The following is a 19,414-nucleotide window of genomic DNA, read 5'->3' on the forward strand; positions in this document are numbered from 1 at the left end:
CGCCCTGGGCTGAAGGCAGGCACTAAACTGCTGAGCCACCCAGGGATCCCCTTTTTCTGTGTTTTAAATGAGAATTACTCAACTTTGGTATTTGAAGTCTTTGTTGTAGGGGCATTTGAAGTCTTTATTGTAGGGGCCTGCCCTGGGCACAGCAAGAGATTTAGCATCCCTGTTTTTATGCCACACTGTATCCTAAGTGCCTCCTTTTCTTACCACTTAAACAAAAAAATATTGAGATCCCTGTCTCTCATGAATAAATAAAATCTTAAAAAAAAATTAAACCATACAACACTCTTACATTTATCAAGGCCAGTTACACATAAATGAAGCATCTTTTCATGATATTCAATACATTTCACCGGGTCATAAATATCAGTACCACCAGGATGATATAACCTACTGGTACAAAACTGCTTGATTTTTTTTTTTAACCTATTTTTTTTCTCCAATAGCTTCCAGATTTTTACATGATCAAAGTCTTTCTCTGGCTTTAATTTCCTAGTTTTTCCTATTTCACCACTCTTTAAGAATTCTTATAAAAACTACACTAGGTGATCTGATACAGCTTATTATTTTGATACATGTTTCAAAGTAACTTGATACAGCTTTTCTGCTCTAGTTAGCAATTTTCTATGTTTTAACATCTATGGGCCTCACATAATATTTATGTTTTTTTTCACTAAAAACATAACACAAACAAAAACAAACCAAAAAAACCAAGAGTAATGTCCAGTTACCCAAATCCTAGCTTCCTCTTTTTTTTAAGTATGTTGAGCATACCAGCCATAATCTTGAACATATAATAATGCCAAAGTTCATCCTGAAGCCCTCAAAGGCTTAGAGAACTTGGCCATTAGAGCTCAAATCCATCACATCCCATTTCCTGACCTTGGAAAACTACCAAACCAACACTTTCTAAATCTTTAACTTCATAGTGTCATCCCAGTGTATCCACCATCCTTGAACTCATTACTACTATTCTCCTTATCTTACAGTGTCTAAAATGCCCGTAAGGATCACCTTTATTTTTGTTCCTCTTCTTCCACTAAATTTTCTCTGCAGACTTTTCTCAAGTATTTTTTGCTATAATTCTTCAATGTGTTTTTTCTACCTCTGCTGACCATTAATTATTTCTGCAACTTGTAATATTTATCTTGCTGTTAGCAATAATCTTGCACCTTTACTTGAGGGTTTTTTTTTTTTTTTTTTGGTTGTTTGTTGGATGATGTTGAATGAATGGGATCTTGAAAGGGCAGCAAAATGGCCTGCATCTCACTCACCATCACTTTGAACATATTTTGGTGTATCTCTAGTTGTCTTACCCCCCCCCCCCCCCAGTTGTCTTTGTTTTTACAACTGAATGGTAGAAAAAAAGTCATGCTTTTCACCTTGAAAGTCATAATCTACCATATACCTAAGATCTTAAGACATGTTGGGGCACCTGAGTGGCTCAGTCAGTTGAGGGTGTGGCTCTTGGTATCTGCTCAGGTCATGATCTCAGGTTGTGAGATCAAGCCCCATGTTGGTCTCCGCACTCAACACAGGGGTCTGACTGAAATTCTTTTCCTGTTTCTCTCCGTTCTGAATCCACACCCCTCTCCCTGCTCTAAAATAAATGAAAAAATAAAATCTTAAAAAAGATTTTTTTAAATAAATCATTTTTAAAGTAAATCTTTTAAAAAGATTTTATTTATTTATTTTAAAAAGAGAGAGAGGGCGCGCACAAGCCAGGGGAAGTGGGAAAGGGAGAAGCAAACTCCCTGTTGAGCAGTGATGTGATGCGGGGTTGGATCCCAGACCCTGGGGGATCATGACCTGGGCCAAAGGCAAGACACTTAACCGACTGAGCCACCCAGGTGCCCAAAAAAGATCTTAAGACATGTCAACAAGTAGGTGTCCCACTGAGGTCACAGACTCAGAAAAAAGAAAAATGTAAATGTTTCTATTTCAGAACTTCAGAAATGATGAGAGTACATCTAACCATTTACTAGCCCTCTTTCTCTTTAGAATACATAATCCTAGAAAGAGTTTATATAAATGGAAATTCAGTATATGAGCGAGATCCTATAGTCTTGTATTTTTATTACTAATCACAAAAGTTGGTTTGTAGGACATTTAAAAAAATTATTTCTAGTCCTTCTGAAAACCTATTATTCTGAGAAACATGTAAATTTTTCAAAAACATCTTTAGAACCATCTGGGAACCATCTCTGGCTCTAACTCTACCATTCTATGTAGCTGACAAAAAGGGAAACATACACATAATCTAGCTTGTTCAACATGAAAAACTGAATAATGGTAATAATAGATAACATATGTGCCTTCATTTCTCTTTTGCAACAATCCTATAAAACAGGCATTTTGCTTTCCTCTCAAAAATGAAAAAAAAAAAAAAGAAAAGAAACTGAAACTCAGAGACTTTACATAAAATCGCCTATAACCACAATCTTAGGAAATGGATTTAAACCCACTGGTCTGATCACAAGCTTACTCTCCATCATACAATATGCCAACTAACTCACCAATCTCAGTAACTACCCTCTCTCAATTTCTCCAGTTGTCAACTGTTACCTAGATTAGAAATCTGAAGTTATTTGTGTTGTCTCCTTTCATTACTGGTTCTATTCCTTGCATTCAGTCAAGACTGCCATTCCCTGCCTCCAATTGTTCTCTCTCCATTCTAACCCCATTTATGCTTGTGATTACTGTAACAGCTTTACAAATGAGGCCCATGCCTTGTGTCTTTTTATATCATTATTCTACATGAAACTCTTTCATTATGTTTCTCTTTGATTCTAGAAAGTATAATCATTTTCTCTTGCCTCTTATGTCAAATATATGTTCTCTGCTATTCCATCAACCCATCCCATCTTATAAAATCTCCATTCTCAAAATTCTTCCACACTAGGTTCCCCTGCTATCTCCAGACATAAACATGCTTGAACAATATTTTGCATTTGTTCTCTAGATTTTATGCTGTGGCTATTTTCCATACTTGTGTCTTTCTCCTAAACATATTTATTTTCTTGGAAGAAACCACTTTCCATTCTTGGCCCTTCCCAATCATACGCAGTGTAGTTTGTAACCAATAACTGTGTGCAGTTTGCAAGGAAATTAGTGGGACATCAAACTTATTTTTTAAAGAATGAAAAGAACAAATTATCTAAGGAACACATGTGGAATGCTAGTCCAACTATTATAAACTTTGAAAAGCAGATACTACTGAAGACAGCTCATTTTTATCCAGAAGTCAGTGAACTGAAAAAAAAACTAAAAAGTTCAAACCCGTAGCATATTGTGCATATAAGTTGCTTATATTTTATTCTATAATTTCATTAGCTTTTTGATTCTTGATTGGGAAATAGGTAAACATTACCTGAAGCAGAAAATTGAACTGTAAACAAAAGTATTATCTTCACTTGAGTGCAGTGACAAGTATTGCTGTTAAAAAAATAAAAACAAAAACTACTAATAAAATTCTCATTTCAGCTCTCATTTCATAAAATACCATGTCAAACTCTGAGGCAGGAACAAGACATATCAAGACATCCCTGACATAGTCCCTTATCTCTAACACTGATGGACTTCCCAAAACAGCAAAAGGAACAGAAACATTGGTTTTCTCTACTTTTAAATAAACCACATCAGGAGCTTTTCTGTTAAGAGATTAATATGTCACTGGACTTAGAAATAGAAGAAAGAGTCTTCCTGAAGCCTAAAGGAGTTTTCATTCTAATATGAGAATAGGGACTAATACTATTACAAACATACCACTGAGATATTATAGGTTTGTGTCTAGACAACTGTAATAAAGAGAAAATTGCAGTAAAGCAAGTCAAAATAATTTTTAAAATTTCCCACTGCATATAAAAGTTATGTACTGTACTGTAGTCTTTTAAGTATTTAATAGCATTATGTTTAAAAAAGTTGTACGTTAATTAAACAGTACCTTAATGCTTGAAAATGCTAAGTACTATATGAACTTTCAGTGAGTTGTAATCTTTTTTTCTGGGGGAAGGTTTGCCTCGATGTTGATGGTTACTAAAAGTTGGAGTGGCTGTGGCAATTTCTTAAAAAAAAAAAGACAGTAAGTCTGCCACATCAATTGACTCTTCCTTTTATGAACAATTTATCTGTAGTATGCAATGCTGCTTGACAGACATCTTTCAAAATTACAATCAACTGGGCAGCCCGGGTGGCTCAGCGGTTTAGCGCCGCCTTCAGCCCAGGGCGTGATCCTGGAGACCTGGGATCGAGTCCTGTGTCAGGCTCCCTGCATGGAGCCTGCTTCTCCCTCTGCCTGTGTCTCTGCCTCTCTCTCTCTGTCATGAATAAATAAATAAAATCTTTTAAAAAATTAGAATAAAGTCTCTCAACCCTGCCACTGTTTTATCAATAAAGTTTGTTATATTCTAAATTCTTTGTCGTTTCAACAATCTTCACAGCATCTTCACCAGTAGATTCCATCTCAAGAAACCACTTCCTTTGCTAATCCATAAAAAGCAATGTTCCTCATCCATGAACGTTTTATCATGAGATTGCAGCAATTTAGCTATATATTCAGGCTCCACTTCTAATTCTAGTTCTCTTGCTATTTCCACATTTCCAGTTACTTCCTTCACTGGTTTTGAATCCTTCAAAGTCATCCATGAGGGTTGGAAACAATTTCTTCCAAACTCCTATTATTGTTATTTTGACCTCCTTCCATGAACACAAATGTTAATGGCATCTAGAATCCTTTCCAAGAGGTTTTCAACTTTGCCCGGATTGATCAGAGGAATCATTATCTATGGCAGCTATAGCTTTATAAAATATAATTGTTAAAATAAAAGACTTGTGAGTCCAAATGACTCCTTGACCCATGGGCTGCAGTTATGGATGCTGTGTAAACAGGCATGAAAACAACAGTATGTCATAGCATATTTCCATCAGAGCTCTTAGGTGACCTGATACATTGTCAATGAGCAATAATATTTTGAAAGCTATCTTTTTCTGAGTAGATCTCAACAGTGACCTAAAAATAGTAAATTACATGGCAAACGGATGTGCTGCCATCCAGGCTTTGTTTTTTCCATTTATAAAGTGTACACCAAATAGATTTAGCATAATTCTTAATGGCCCTAAGAATTTCATCATGGTTAATAAGCACTGGCTTCAACTTAAAGCCACCACCTAACATAAGAATCAGCCTGTCCTTTAAAGCCAGATATTGACTTTTCCTCTCTAGCTATGAAATCCTAGATGGCACCTTCTTGCAATAGAAGGCTATTTGGTGCACACTGAAAATCTATTGCAGTGTAGCCATAGTCACAAATTATCCTAGCTAGGTCTTCTAGATAACTTGTAGCTCCTCATCAGCACTTACTGTTTCACCTTGCTCTTTTGTGTTATGGAGACAGCTTCTGTCCTTAAACCTCATGAATCAACCTCTGCTAGCCCGCAACTTTTTTCTTCAACTTCATCACCTTTCTCAGCCTTTACAGGACTGAAGAGCCTGAGCTTTGCTCAGGATTAGGCTTTGGGTTTTCAGGGGAATGTTGTGGCTGGCTTGATCTTCTATCTAGACCACGAAACCTTTTTATATTAGTAGCGTTAAGGCTGTTTCACTTTCTCACCATTTGTGTGTTCACTGCAGTAGCACTTTTAATTTTCTTCATGAACTTCTCTTGCATTTGCAACTTGGCTGCTTGGCACAATAGGCCTAGCTTTTGGGCTAGCATGGATTTTGACATGCCTTGCTCACTAGGCTGAATCATTTCTAGCTTTGCATTTAAAGTAAGAGACAAGCACCCCTTCCTTTCACTTCACTTAGGCTATTACAGGGTTATTGATTGGCCTAATTTCAATTATTATTGCGTTGCAAGAAACAGGGAAGCCTAAGGAAAAGACGGACAGGAAAAGACCAATGGGTGGAGCGGTCAGAACACAAACAATCTATAGCGTTTATAGATTAAGTTTGCCATCTTATGTGGGTGCAATTGGTGCACCCTAAAACAATATTAACATCAAAGATAACTGGTCACAGGATAAATAAGATGTGGTATATGTATATACAACAGAATATTACTCAGCCATAAAAAAAGAATTAGCTCTTGCCACCTGCAACATGGATGGACCTAGATAGTATTATGACAAGTCAGTCAGTCAGTCAAACACAGAAAGACAAATACTGTATTTTTTCACTTATATATGGATAAAAACCCAAAACAAACAAAAAACAGAATCAAACAAATTGAGTACAAATGATGTTTGTGGGGGTAGGGAAGGGAGTGTGGAATGGGCAAAATTGGTGAAGGATAGTAGGAGACATAGGCTTCCAGTTATGGAATAAATAAGTCATGGGGGTGGGGGTGGGCACCTGGCTGGCTCAGTCAGTTGAGCATGTGATTCTTGATCTTAGGGTCATGAGTTCAAGCCCCACACTGGGCACAGAGCTCACTTAAAAAAAGTCACGGAGATAAAAGGTATATAGGGAATATAGTTAATGGCATTATAACAGAATTATATGTGAGAGATAATTATACTCCTGAGCAGAGCATAATGTACACTTGTGGAATCACTACATCGTATTACTGAAACTAATGTGACAGTGTGTGTCTAACTATATTTCAATTAAAAGAAGAGCTCACAGATCACAACAAATATAATAATGAAAAAGTGTGAATATTACAAGAATTACCAAAATGTGACACAGAGATATAAATTGAGCTATTGGAAAAAATGGCACTGACAGACTGGCTCAACACCACAAACTTTTAATCTATGAAAAACAGTCCTTGCAAAGCACAATGAAGTGGAGAGCAATAAAACAAGGCATACCTGTACTTAAATTAACAAGGGTAGCTTTTCATACCATCTCGAATTATGAGTTCCACACTAATTCCCTTTTTAGATTAAAAACTTTTCAAGATCAAAAAAAAAAAAAAAAAAAAAACCACTTTTCAAGATCAGAAACAAGCCATAGTTAGACCGCAACATGAACTGACAGCATGCGAAGTTTCTTCTATGAGTTTGATAAATATTCATAATGGTGATTATGATGCCAGGTCATTATTTGCATGCAAAGGTTTTCCTTCCTCAAAACACCTTGATCTTAGCGTTTTGGGTTTCGCTAAATTAAAAGCAGAAGTGAATCTTATTACAAGGCCACTTCCCTTTTCTGAATAATAGGGTTTAAATAGTTTGGTGGCTTTCCAGGTTGAAGGTCCCAGCTCATAAGATCTGGAGGACTCAGCTTAGGAGTTCATTTATGCAGAGTCCATCGGCAATCCTGTACTTTGTTGTTGTTGTTGTGTTTTAATCCTGTACTTTGAAGAGCTGTTAGACTCAAGGGGAGAGGTGAGTTGAGATGGTGTCATAGAGGAGAAAGGCAGTCTCTACATATGTCACAATTGTGTAACTGTGTACACTGCATATGCTGTACAATCCCTTATAGCATTTGGTAAATAATAAAGGTTCATTTTTCCTTCAACTTACTTTTAAAATCCTTAATGTTATCTCTGTGAACAATATATTGCCATGAACAATGAAATGCTATGAGTTAAAACACTAGCAACCAGGGTCACTAAAATTGGGCCACATTAAATCTATAACCTTGCAACCAAGAGTTTCCTTTTAGACTTCATGTCAATATACCTGCCACGTAGGAGAACAAGTGCACCCCAGGGGTAAGGTGGGAGAGAGAACCTAGACAGTAACCATGGGGACCTGATGAATGAGGTAACCCCACTCAAGTACCTGGCACCTGGAGGTCCTTTAACTTTGGCTCCATTTCCCTCCCCGACACAAACCACTACATGATTTGATCTAAGAACTGAAGTGGATAATGCTTCAAAATGAATAACCAAACTTGTCTCCCAATTCCCCAAATCTGAGGACCTACAAGTGTACTTCTGCTCGCAGGAGAAGGAAACAAATTACTCTCCGCCAAGGTACTCTTCACTAATCCTTATCTAAAAGGTCACGCTGAAAAGCAGAATTACAGGTATTAATATGAAAATTGTAACTTTAATTTGGTTAATAATATTTCAGTCAGTAACAGTGGGCACGAAAAGACCATGAAAAGACCAGACCGGACCAGACCAGACCAGACCGGACCAGACCGGACCCCACCACTTGAGCAGCATGCTTTACTCTCAAGGTCTTCACAAAACGCTGGAGCGGGGGGCGGACTCCGCCGGGGACTAACTTCTCACAATCCTGCGGCGACTTAAAGCACCGCGTTCGGGGAAAGCCACGCAGCGGGGCTGAACTATGACCGTTTCGGTGCCGACAGGAAGACAGTTCACGCGACGGAGGCCAGCGTTCAGGGCGCGCCTCCTCACCTGCCTCCGCCCTGCGCGTCCTCGCGCCCTCCAGTTCACCCCCGGAGCACCCCGACATCAGGTGCCAAGTCACAAGTGCAAAGAAACTTGCTCCTCTCAGCAGCGAGGGCCCGGCCGCGCCGCCAGGCCCCTGGCAGGTAGGCTCCGACGCTGCGCCGCGCTCAGGCCCCGGCCCCGGCCCCTCTGGGCCTCGCCACCCTTGAGGGGCCCGAGCCCCGCGACCCCAGCCCAGGCCGACCAGGCGCCCCGACCGCCCGCCCTGGCGCCCCGGTGCGACTCCTCAGCTCCGCACCTGAGGATGTTGTCCGCATAGGTGAGCAACAGCTTGGAGGCCTCCAGAAAGGTCTCCGGGCTGTTCTGGCACAGCTCGGCCACCGCCGGGGACGCGGAGCCCGACGAGCTGCCCAGCGCCGCCGCCGCCATGCTTGAGCGCCCGCGGCCGTCGCCGCCCCTCACGCGCCGCGTGCCGCACTGAGCAGGCGCCACAGCGCGCGGCCGAGTCCGCGGCGGGCCGGGAGGGGCGGGGCCCGGCGGGGAGGGGCGGGGCCTGGGCGGGGCCTGGGCGGGGAGGGGCGGGGCCTGGGAGGGGCGGGGAAGGGCGGGGATTTGGACCTGGAGGGTCTGGGGCGGCGTCGCCAGGGCCTCCGGGCTCCGCTCGGAAACAAGGGGCAGGGTGCTTGGTTGTAGGGCCGGGGGCTTTGGCTCCTTGGGAGCGGGGATGCCGCCCTGTGCTGGCCCGCGTGTCCCGAAACCCGGAGCCTAACGCGCGCCAGCTTGGCCTTCGATTCATCCAGCTGCGAAGGTGGGGGGACCCCCTGGTACAACCGCCCCTCCCCCCAGGACCCCTCCTCGCAGACTGCCAGGCATTCCGAGATAACGTGTAGTTGGAAGACCCCAGAAGCTAGGAGCAACAAAATGTTCAAAACCGAATGGGTGTCTGTGACCCTGCTGGGTTTCTGGTACATCGATGAATGATGTATGAAGAATCTTTCTCATAGGGGATCCCTGGGTGGCGCAGCGGTTTAGCGCCTGCCTTCGGCCCAGGGCGTGATCCTGGAGACCTGGGATTGAGTCCCAAATTGGGGTCCCTGCATGGAGCCTGCTGCTCCCTCCGCCTGTGTCTCTGCCTCTCTCTCAGTCTGTGTCTCTCATGAATAAAAAAATATTTTTCATAAGTACCCGTTCAAATAGTATAAGGTCTCTATAGAGAAGGAGTTTTCAAACCGCAGGTTGCAACATAGTAGGTTGTGGACTCAATTTATTATGTAGTGACCAGCATAAAACATACCATAAGGACAAAATAGAATAAAATGGGAGGGGGAGTAGTAAAAATACGCATCTTGCATAGTAAGGGGGTAGGTATTATTTTATGACTTTGTATCACAGGTAGATCATGTGATTAATGTTTTTTATTACTTTTAGAAGATGAATCCTAACTTCTTTAATCCATTTTCTGCCTCTCAATGTTAAAAGTATACTTTACCAGGGTGCCTGAGTGGCTCGGTGGTTGAGCGTGTCCCCTGCCTCAGGGTGTGATTCTAGGGTCCTGGGATCAAGTCCCACGTCCTGCTCCCAGGAGTGAGCCTGCTTCTCCCTCTGCCTATTTCTCTGCCTCTCTCTGTGTCTCTTATGAATAAATAAATGAAATCTTTTTTTTTAAAAAAAGGTAATTTACCAATGGCTTCCTTCTTTGCAGACTTATCTTTCCAAACCTCAACAAATATTTTTCTTGACCTTATGTTTTTAAGGTAAATTATTTGCGTAAGTAGCTTATTTAAATGTTCTTGATGATTTATCTTCTGTTTGCTTTTTAAATTTGAAGTTTTCTTCCAGTATCTCAGAGGAAGTGCTTGAACTATGCCATGCACTTCAATTACCATTCATCTGCTAGATACATGGGAAAAGTTTTTAATATGTTGGTTTGGGGACCAACTTCTAAGACTAGTGTTTAACTGATAGCTGTTACTAGCTGCTATCACTAAAATTTTCAGTGACTTAACAGAAATCTTTCTTGCTCACGTAACAGTTTTTAAAAGCAGGTGTCCTTAGTCATTGGACAACTTTCCCCCATTCAGGCTCCCAGGCTCCTTCCATCCTGTAAAATAGAGGTCAATAAACATTTTTTTTTGTAAAGGGCCAGATTGTAAATGTTTAAGACTTTGTGGCCATAGGGTCTCTGTTTCTTTTTTAAAAGACTTTATTTATTAATGAAAGACACACAGAGAGAAAGGCAGAAATGTAGGCAGAGGGAGAAGCAGGCTCCAGGCAGGGAGCCTGATGTGGGACTCAATCCCGGGACTCCAGGATTACACCCTGGGCCGAAGGCAGGTGCTCAACCGATGAGCCACCCAGGCACCCAGGGTCTCCGTTTCAAACTCTTAATTCTGCCTCTTCATCTGTAGTTCTGTAGACAGTACTCCATATGAATGGACATGGCTACATTCCCATGAAACTCTTGTTTACAAAAACAGGCAGCCCACTGGATTTGGCCTGTAGTTTAACTCCTGCCATTGAGCCACAAAGGCTTCTGCATTTAGTTGGTGGTTGGGCAGAAAGAAGGCATACCTATTCAACCACATGGGCCCAAAATGACATACAGCATTTTCTCTACCATATAATTGGAGAAAATGAAGCCCCATTTAGATAAAAGAGGGAAGGCTGGGAAATGTAGTCTCTAGCTAGACACGTACTATCCACAATTTCAAAGGATGGAAAGGTGTGGGGAGGGGGGCTATAAAATTATAGCTAGATGTCTCTAATCACCAACTATATTCACCTTCATTTGAGTCTCTTTTTTCACATTTATCCTTAGAATAGCTTAAGGTTATTATATACTATATAGTATTTTGATTTTTTAAAAGTAACAAGACACTTTTTTTTTTTTTTTCAAATAGATTCTTAGGAGGAAACCTAGTATGTATAAAACACCAAAGTGGAGAGATGCTCTAGAATTGAAGCAGGAGAGCATGGGGAGTGGGAGGGACAGAATGCCATTAGCTTAGCCTGTCTCCTGAAAGAGATAACGACTAGAAGGCATCTTTGTGGGGAACATGCAAACACAGTGTCAAAACCAATGCCATAGAGTTAATACTGTGATAATAATGCAAAGTCTAAAAAAAATCATAGAAATCATCATTTCAAGGGTAATTCAGTAAGTTATTGCTTATTTTAAATCACCTGAAATTTAAATCATTCCAAATTCCTGTTTACCAAAACTCCTGTTGAAGTTCTTGAGTACAATCTCTCTTGGATACCACCATTTATGTGTTGTGAAGAGAATTTATTATAAGGGACTTTGACTTGTTCTTTTCCCTGTCTGCTTCTTCCACTAAGTTGAAAATATTTTGATTTTCCAGTTCCTTTAGAAAAATTGGAGATAGTAAGCTACTCTTAACCTCTTTATACGTACAATTGCTTCAACTAAAGGGTTTTCTTCTATTAAATCAGCATTGAAGTTTCTCCATTCTTTTACTTGATTTTTTTTTCCTACAAAATAATGATTTTTTTTTTCAGGATTCCAGTTTTATTAAGCACACCAAGGTTAGAGTTGACACATGGTGGCACTATTCTTAAATGGAACAGAAAAAAGAAATAACCTGTTAAATTTCCCCAGGATCAGTTTTGACATAAAAAATAAAACACTGACCTCAGTGAAGACTGTAACATGGAGAGAGGTTGTAACTTTTCACGAACTGGTATGGTAATTCACTACTGTGTGATTGCTTAAGTGATTAACCAACAATTATTTATTGAGCACCTGTTGTGTACAAAGCAGTCTGATGGTGGACATAAAAGATTTATAATGTACTGGGAAAGACAAAATCGATGATCATACCTTCCATACAAATAGCCCTTATGCTGATGAAACAGGTACTGTGAAAAGAAAATAAGTCATTTGGTAAAAACACACAAAACATTATGTATATATACTAACCGATAGAAGTGTATGTTTATTCATTCATTTCATAATTCAGTCATTCACCAAAGATTTGTGAGGTGGCTACTAAATGCCAGGCACTATGCTACGTACTGTGAGGCAGGGAATCTTTTTTTTTTTTTTTTTTTTTTTTTTTTTTTGAGGCAGGGAATCTTATAAGCATGGGCCCTTCTTTCATGGAAGTCAAAATGAGTTTACAGCAGTGGCTAGATCAGCATCACTAGCAAGAAATATGGTACTAAATCATTTTACAGCTATTAGAATATCATAGACATTTTTATTTAATTAATTAATTTATTTATTTATTCATGAGAGACACAGAGAGAGAGACAGGCAGAGGGAGAAGCAGGCTTCCTACAGGGAGCCCGATGTGGGACCCAATGCTGGGACTCCAGGATCACGCCCTGAGCCGAAGGCAGATGCTCAACCGCTGAGCCACCCTGGTGTGCCTAAATGAAATCTTTAAAAAAAAAAACAAAACTGTTTCATAGAGTTTGGGTTCAAAAAGTATATTTTAAGTCTCTCACATTATAATTTCAACATAGTGTATTACAATGAAAAGGGACAGTAATATTGGGTATTTCTCACTCACCAAATTTTAGTTATTACCACATGTGTTTATTTAATCTCTCTTATAGTTAATGAATGATAAGTCATACTAAGAAATAACTAAACAGGCCTTTGATCACAGAAGACTCAAGGTCATATTTAGCTTTCCTAAACTATTTTAGGCAAAGCACACTTTCAAATTCATTTAAATCCAGTAGTAACCTGGAAAAGCTAAGCTTGACCAAAATTCTCTAGAGCTGGGAAAGAAGGCAGAGCACTCGGAAACAATCATTTCAAGAGACACTGTCCAGAAAGAGACAATAGGGCTGGGAGGATCAAATGCACATTACATCATCAATCTTTTATCTAAAAAAGAATAAAAAGGACACAAACCTGACACCTGGGATAGCATCTGAGCAAATACATACCTTACTGCCTTGTTTTTTAAAGGTCTACAATCTCTTTTCTTGTCTCCATCCTTTTTTTTTTATTTTTTATTTATTTATTTATTTATTTATTTTTATTTATTTATGATAGTCACAGAGAGAGAGAGAGGTGCAGAGACACAGGCAGAGGGGGAAGCAGGCTCCATGCACCGGGAGCCCGACGTGGGATTCGATCCCGGGTCTCCAGGATCGCGCCCTGGGCCAAAGGCAGGCGCCAAACCGCTGCGCCACCCAGGGATCCCTGTCTCCATCCTTGTTAGACATTGCGTCTGGCATTTTGAGCCCTGCCCCAGATCCAATAGTTTTTGAAAAGTAAAAAACAGCTTATTATCATTACAAAAGTATTATTTATTGTAGAAACGATAGTAAAGAAGACTAAGCAAAAATGGGAAAAGGAACTTCACAATCATTGCACATCCCTGCAGATCTCAACATAAACATCTTTCTGAAAGGTATATATGCTATTCTGTAACCTGTTACCTCCTGATGTGCTTTCAACATCTCTCCATAGAACATTCACTTACAAAATCATTTTATTTTATTTTTTCCAAAATTATTTTAAAAGGCGGCACAGCCTTTAGGTATACTACAAAATAAGCCGTTTCCTGATGTTGGGCGCTTCGGTTAGTCCTACTTTACCATTATAAGCAACTATGGGAGGAACCGTAGTAACTGTGAGGCTACAGGAATTTCCTTAATGCCTTCCAAAGCTTTCGGTGGAAGATGACGGCGTCCCTTCTCCCAGGAGGCGCAACGATTTGGACATCATAGTTACCCGCCTCCCCCTCCCCGGCCCGGCCCGGCCCGGCCCGGCCCTCTCATCGCGTTCCCTGCACGCTCTCGGTCTCCCAGTCACTGAGGTCTCGCGCGGGTCGGCTCGTCCCCGGCACCTGGGCCCGCCGCCTCCCGCGGTCTGACCTCCACCAAGGTGACGTGGACGCAGGGCCGCTGGCCACGCCCCGCTCAGACGCAGTGCGTGCGCGCGCGCGCATGCGCGGCCGTGCCCGCGCAGACGGCGGCTGCGCGGCCGGCGCCGGGCCTCGCGTAGGTATCAGCTGCTTGCTGCTTGCCGCTCTCTTCCTCCCGCCCCGCCACCGCCGGACCGGGTGGGGGTTGCCTCGGGAAAGGGGGGTCTGACGACCCGGGCCTGGTTTCCTTCTCCCTCGGCGTCCTTCGGGTGTGTGCGCGTGTGGTGGTGCTTTAGAGGCGGTGGCCACATCGTCTCACCCCCCCCCCCCCCCGACCCGGATTAAAAACCAAATGATCTCCACGTTTTGAGGATCAATAAAGCTCACACCCCTAACTCAAAGAATAGGCCCTGAAGGATTTTTTGTCACACTGACGCCAGAAATACTCCCTAGAATAAGGCCTCAGTGATGCTGAACGAGGATGCTCTCTGCAGCCCGTAAAAGGCCTAAAAGGCCGGGAGTGCCTTTCTATTTTTCATGGCGTAATTCTGTTGTGAATTGAATGAACCATCATTTCACCTTTGTCTCGGAATGTCTGAGGGTACTCAGCCTAAAAAGGGAACTCCAAACGGTTTGATAAGCATAAATTGTAGTGATGTTAACGTTATTTTCCTTGCGTTCATCAACAGCTCACACCCAGCGCCCGAGTGGAGGTTTCGGCTCTTGTGCCCTAGGCCCTCAAGTATCGTGAGCTGTTACAGGAATGGGTTTCTGATCATCTGAGTCTCAACCATGTTGTCAGACTGCTTGCAAAATTTCTTAAAAATCACAAGCCCTCATCTAGGTTCAAGATTATGCCAGCCATTAAGAGGAGGCAAAAGGCGGCTTTTCGGAACCGTGCCGACGTCCAGATTTCGTAGGCGGGTTGTCATTACAGGCATCGGCTTAGTGACTCCTCTGGGTGTTGGAACTCAGCTGGTATGGGATCGTCTTATCCGAGGAGAGAGTGGAATTATGTCACTGGTCGGTGAGGAGTATAAGAGCATCCCTTGCAGTGTTGCTGCTTATGTGCCAAGAGGTTGTGATGAAGGTCAGTTCAATGAACAAAACTTTGTGTCCAAATCCGATATCAAGTCCATGTCTTCTCCCACCATTATGGCCATTGGAGCTGCAGAGTTAGCCATGAGAGATTCCGGCTGGCTCCCTCAATCAGAAGCTGATCAAGCCGCTACTGGAGTTGCAATTGGCATGGGGATGGTTCCTCTTGAAATTGTTTCTGAAACTGCTTTGATGTTTCAGACAAAAGGTTACAGTAAAGTCAGCCCATTCTTTGTCCCTAAGATTTTGGTCAATATGGCAGCAGGCCAGGTCAGCATTCGATATAAACTCAAGGGCCCCAATCATGCAGTGTCTACAGCCTGTACCACAGGAGCTCACGCTGTGGGAGACTCTTTTAGATTTATAGCCCAAGGTGATGCTGATGTGATGGTGGCTGGAGGGACAGATTCTTGCATTAGTCCTCTGTCTCTCGCTGGGTTTTCCAGAGCCCGTGCTCTGAGCACAAACCCTGATCCTAAGTTGGCATGTCGACCGTTTCACCCAAAGAGAGATGGGTTTGTCATGGGAGAAGGTGCAGCTGTGCTGGTGCTGGAAGAATATGATCATGCTGTTCAACGAGGAGCGCGGATCTATGCAGAAGTTTTGGGCTATGGACTTTCAGGTGATGCTGGTCACATAACTGCACCTGACCCTGAAGGAGAAGGAGCCTTAAGGTAAACCTTTTTTTTTTTTTAAAGATTTATTTATCTATTTGAGAAGGAGAGAGAAAGAGAGACCATGGGGTGGAGGGGAGGGAGCAGAGGGAGAGAGAATCCCAAGCAGAATCCATGTTGATTCCAGGACCCCAGAGATCACCGTCTGAGCTGGAACCAAGAGTGGGCTGTTCAACCAACTGCACCACTCAAGTGCCCCAAGACTTGTTGTTTTATTTAAAATATTTCTCCAAATAAGACGTTTTATTAGACTTTCAAACTAGGGAGTCCAGTATTGTAGTATCTGCCCTTGGTGTACAGTATCTTTGATGTTTTTCCATTTTAGACTAAACAAATGGCTTTGAATTCTTTGCTTTAACATGTTTGATATATTTGACATTCCTTTTTTTAAAAGATTATTTATTTTTTGAAATAGAAAGAGAGAAAGCACAAACAGAGGGAGAGGGAGAAGTAAGCTCTCCGCTGAGCAGGGAGCCCGACATGGCTCAATCCCAGGATTCTGGGATCATGACCTGAACCAAAGGCAGAGGCTTAACTGACTGAGCTACCCAGGCACCACATTTGAATATTCTTAACAAAAATTGGATTTTAAAGTTGTGGAGAAGGCCATGTGTGTTTTTTCCGACTTTTCATACTTCCAGTTGTAACAGCTGTTTTGAGTGCTCCCTCCCACAGTTCTTCTCTTTGGCCCTTCATCAGACTCAGACAATATAATTAACCCTTTCTTCTAGTGGTGTCTGGGCCCTGCGCCATTTCAGCAGGATTCTGCTGTTCTTAAATCAGTACTTTCTAACTTTTCACCACCCAGGAATACTAAAATGCAGATTTTGACTCTAGGCCTAGGATGCTGCTGGAGATCTGCCATTTGTAACAAGCTCCCATGATGCTGATGCTGCTGGTCTGAGGACCACGATTAGAAAAGCAAGTTGATATTGCAGAAGAGATAGTTAAGTTAAAAAAAAAGAAAAATCCGTGCTTATGTGTTAGCTAATAGGCTAGCCTGCTTAGATCATATTATGTTTTATTTTTCTTTAAGATATTATTATTTATTCATGAGACACACAAAGAGATGCAGAGACGCAGGCAGAGGGAGAAGCAGGCTCCTGGTGGGAGCCCGATGCGGGACTTGAATCCGGAACCCCAGAATTATGTCCTGAGCCAAAGGCAGATGTTCAACCACTGAGCCACCCAGGTGCCCTAGATTGTATTATGTTTTAACCAGTTAACTTGACCAGGGAAAACCTTTTCTGTAAAGGGACAAATAGTCTTTTTAGCTTTGTGGGCCATAGGGTTGCTGTCACAATTATTCAAATCTGTCTTGTAGTGTGAAAGCAGCCAGATATTATAAATAAATGAATGGGCATGCTCCAGTGAAACTACAATTGATCCTTGAACAATGCAGCGGTTAGGAGCACTGACCCGTTGTGCAGTCAAAAATAACATACATAACTTTTGACTCCTCCAAAACTTAACTTCTAGTAGCCTACTGTTGACAAAATGCCTTATTGATAACATAATCAATGAACACATGTTCTGCATATTATATAGTGTATTCTTGCAATAAGGTAAGCTAGAGAAAAGAAATGTTACCAAGAAAATCATAAGGAGGAGAAAATACATTTACAGTACAGTACTATAAAAAATCCACATGTAAGTGGACCCACATAGTTCAAACCCATATTATTCAAGGGTCAGCTGTATTAGTGAAAATAGTTATCTGGCCAGGGCCATAGTTTACTGACCCCTGAGTTATGCTTTTGAGTTTTAGTAAATAGTTGCTGGTGCTAGAAGGTTTGAACATAGTAGCCAGCTAGATGGGGAAATAGTTATGTTTAGGTGAGACTTTTCATCACACTTCAAATTATACCCTTAAGTTGCCTCTTTAGGAAATATATGCAACCCAGAGATCGGGAACTAAAAAAGAAGGTGTTGACATTCATGATATTTTCAAACATTCTTCCAGAGAAATATTTTATTTTTGGGTTTGTTTGTTTTGTTTGGCTTAGTGTACTTCATTTATTTAGAATTCTTAAAACCTAAATAGAATTTTGAAAGGTTATTTGAAGCACCAAAGTAATGGTGCAGACATTTTTAGATTATTGGGAAATATGCCAAGTTTTACATTTAAATGTGAGAGAAAAAAATTAAAACATAGTTATAAATTTTTTTTCCACATTTGGAATCACTACATACACACACATATACACACACACTCCACTGATAAAAAAAAAATTCCTAGAAGAAGAACTATTCTCGGCTTGCGTCAATATGGTTTTGCCCCCAGGGAACAGTATCAATTCAAAAAAGTGGAAATGCATTTTATTAGAGATGATAAAACCCACAGGCCTGTATATTTATCTCATGGTGTTGAATCAGTCTGGAGTATTGAGGGTGACTCATTATTTCCATGCAGGTAGCATTCTAACTCATATGGTAATCCAAGTTTGGGTTCTGTTATTAGAGCAAAGGATTCTCTTCATCCAGGATATATGTTCCTTTGTTTCTCATAAGCTATATAGATAAAGACTCCTGTGTTAAAATTAGACTTAGTTCTGATAAATTTCTTCTCTTATTTTATTAGATGTATGGCTGCAGCTGTAAAAGACGCAGGTGTACAACCTGAAGAGATATCCTATGTCAACGCACATGCGACTTCCACCCCATTGGGAGATGCTGCTGAAAACAAAGCTATCAAACATCTTTTCAAAGACCATGCACCTGCCCTTGCAGTTTCATCAACCAAGGGAGCCACAGGACATCTGTTGGGAGCTGCAGGGGCGGTTGAGGCAGCTTTTACAGCTCTGGCTTGTTATTATCAAAAACTACCACCTACTTTAAACCTGGATTGTACAGAACCAGAATTTGATCTCAATTATGTTCCACTAAAGGCACAGGAATGGAAAATTGAGAAAAGATGTATTGGACTCACCAATTCCTTTGGTTTTGGCGGTACTAATGCAACACTTTGTATTGCTGGCATGTAGGACAAATCATTTGTAATTAAACATTGATTTCTTAAAATGTTATAGACTATATTAAGCAGAGAAATAAAATGTTTATATAAATATATCAATATTTACCAACTATATATCAATCTATTATCAACACCCAGATACCCTTATCCGTGTCAGGTTTTCTCAACCCTGCCACTATTGATATTTTGGGCAGGATAATTCTTTGTTGGGTTAAGGGAAACTGTCCTATATATCATAGGATGCTTGGTAGCATCTTCTTCTTTACCCGGTAGATTCCAGAAGCACCCTCTTCTCTAGTTGTAACAACCAAAAATGTCTCTAGACATTCCCAGGTCTTTTCTAGGTGGCAAAATAGTCCCTATTTGAGAATCACTGATCTATATTTTCCTAATACTCTAGGTCAAACAACTCTTTGATATTTCACCTGCTCTTGTCCCTTCTACCAACATTTGGTGAGTAGCTGCTCGGTGCTAGGCAATGTTGCAGGGTACAACTCCAGGTAT

General features: G+C 41.2%; 2 protein-coding genes and 1 long non-coding RNA gene across 9 annotated transcripts in view; 1 reads left to right on the plus strand and 2 right to left on the minus strand.

The window, feature by feature from the left end:
- Nucleotides 1-8,782, minus strand: part of NGLY1 (N-glycanase 1) — a 58,017-nt gene extending 49,235 nt beyond the window's left edge. Inside the window, exon 1 of one of the 4 annotated variants that reach the window (XM_077865444.1) lies at nt 8,617-8,782. In XM_077865444.1, the coding sequence (XP_077721570.1) occupies nt 8,617-8,747 (131 nt within the window). In that variant the 5' untranslated portion in view covers nt 8,748-8,782. Of the gene's footprint in view, nt 1-6,819; nt 6,927-8,082; nt 8,106-8,616 lie in introns of those variants that run through there. The other 3 variants (XM_077865441.1, XM_077865443.1, XM_077865442.1) reach the window with 3 other exon arrangements.
- On the plus strand, nt 7,712-19,005 carry OXSM (3-oxoacyl-ACP synthase, mitochondrial). 4 transcript variants are annotated; one of them, XM_077865446.1, is made up of 4 exons: nt 7,712-7,931; nt 8,032-8,461; nt 14,854-15,936; nt 18,518-19,005. In XM_077865446.1, the coding sequence occupies exons 3-4, from the start codon at nt 14,957-14,959 to the stop codon at nt 18,918-18,920; spliced, it is 1,383 nt and encodes a 460-aa protein (XP_077721572.1). In that variant the 5' UTR covers nt 7,712-7,931; nt 8,032-8,461; nt 14,854-14,956; the 3' UTR covers nt 18,921-19,005. The 4 variants fall into 4 exon arrangements, with proteins under 4 accessions (XP_077721572.1, XP_077721571.1, XP_077721575.1 ...); XM_077865445.1 differs by lacking the exons at nt 7,712-7,931; nt 8,032-8,461 and adding an exon at nt 14,238-14,300; XM_077865449.1 differs by lacking the exons at nt 7,712-7,931; nt 8,032-8,461 and adding an exon at nt 14,276-14,304.
- Nucleotides 13,499-14,207, minus strand: LOC144294000 (uncharacterized). The gene is made up of 2 exons (XR_013361382.1): nt 13,896-14,207; nt 13,499-13,540 (listed from the first exon to the last, which is right to left on the minus strand). It is a non-coding gene; the product is annotated as an uncharacterized LOC144294000 (long non-coding RNA).
- Nucleotides 19,006-19,414: the final 409 nt, after the last annotated feature.

This window comes from Canis aureus, chromosome 22 (assembly GCF_053574225.1).
Source record: "Canis aureus isolate CA01 chromosome 22, VMU_Caureus_v.1.0, whole genome shotgun sequence".
Lineage (NCBI taxonomy): Eukaryota > Metazoa > Chordata > Mammalia > Carnivora > Canidae > Canis > Canis aureus.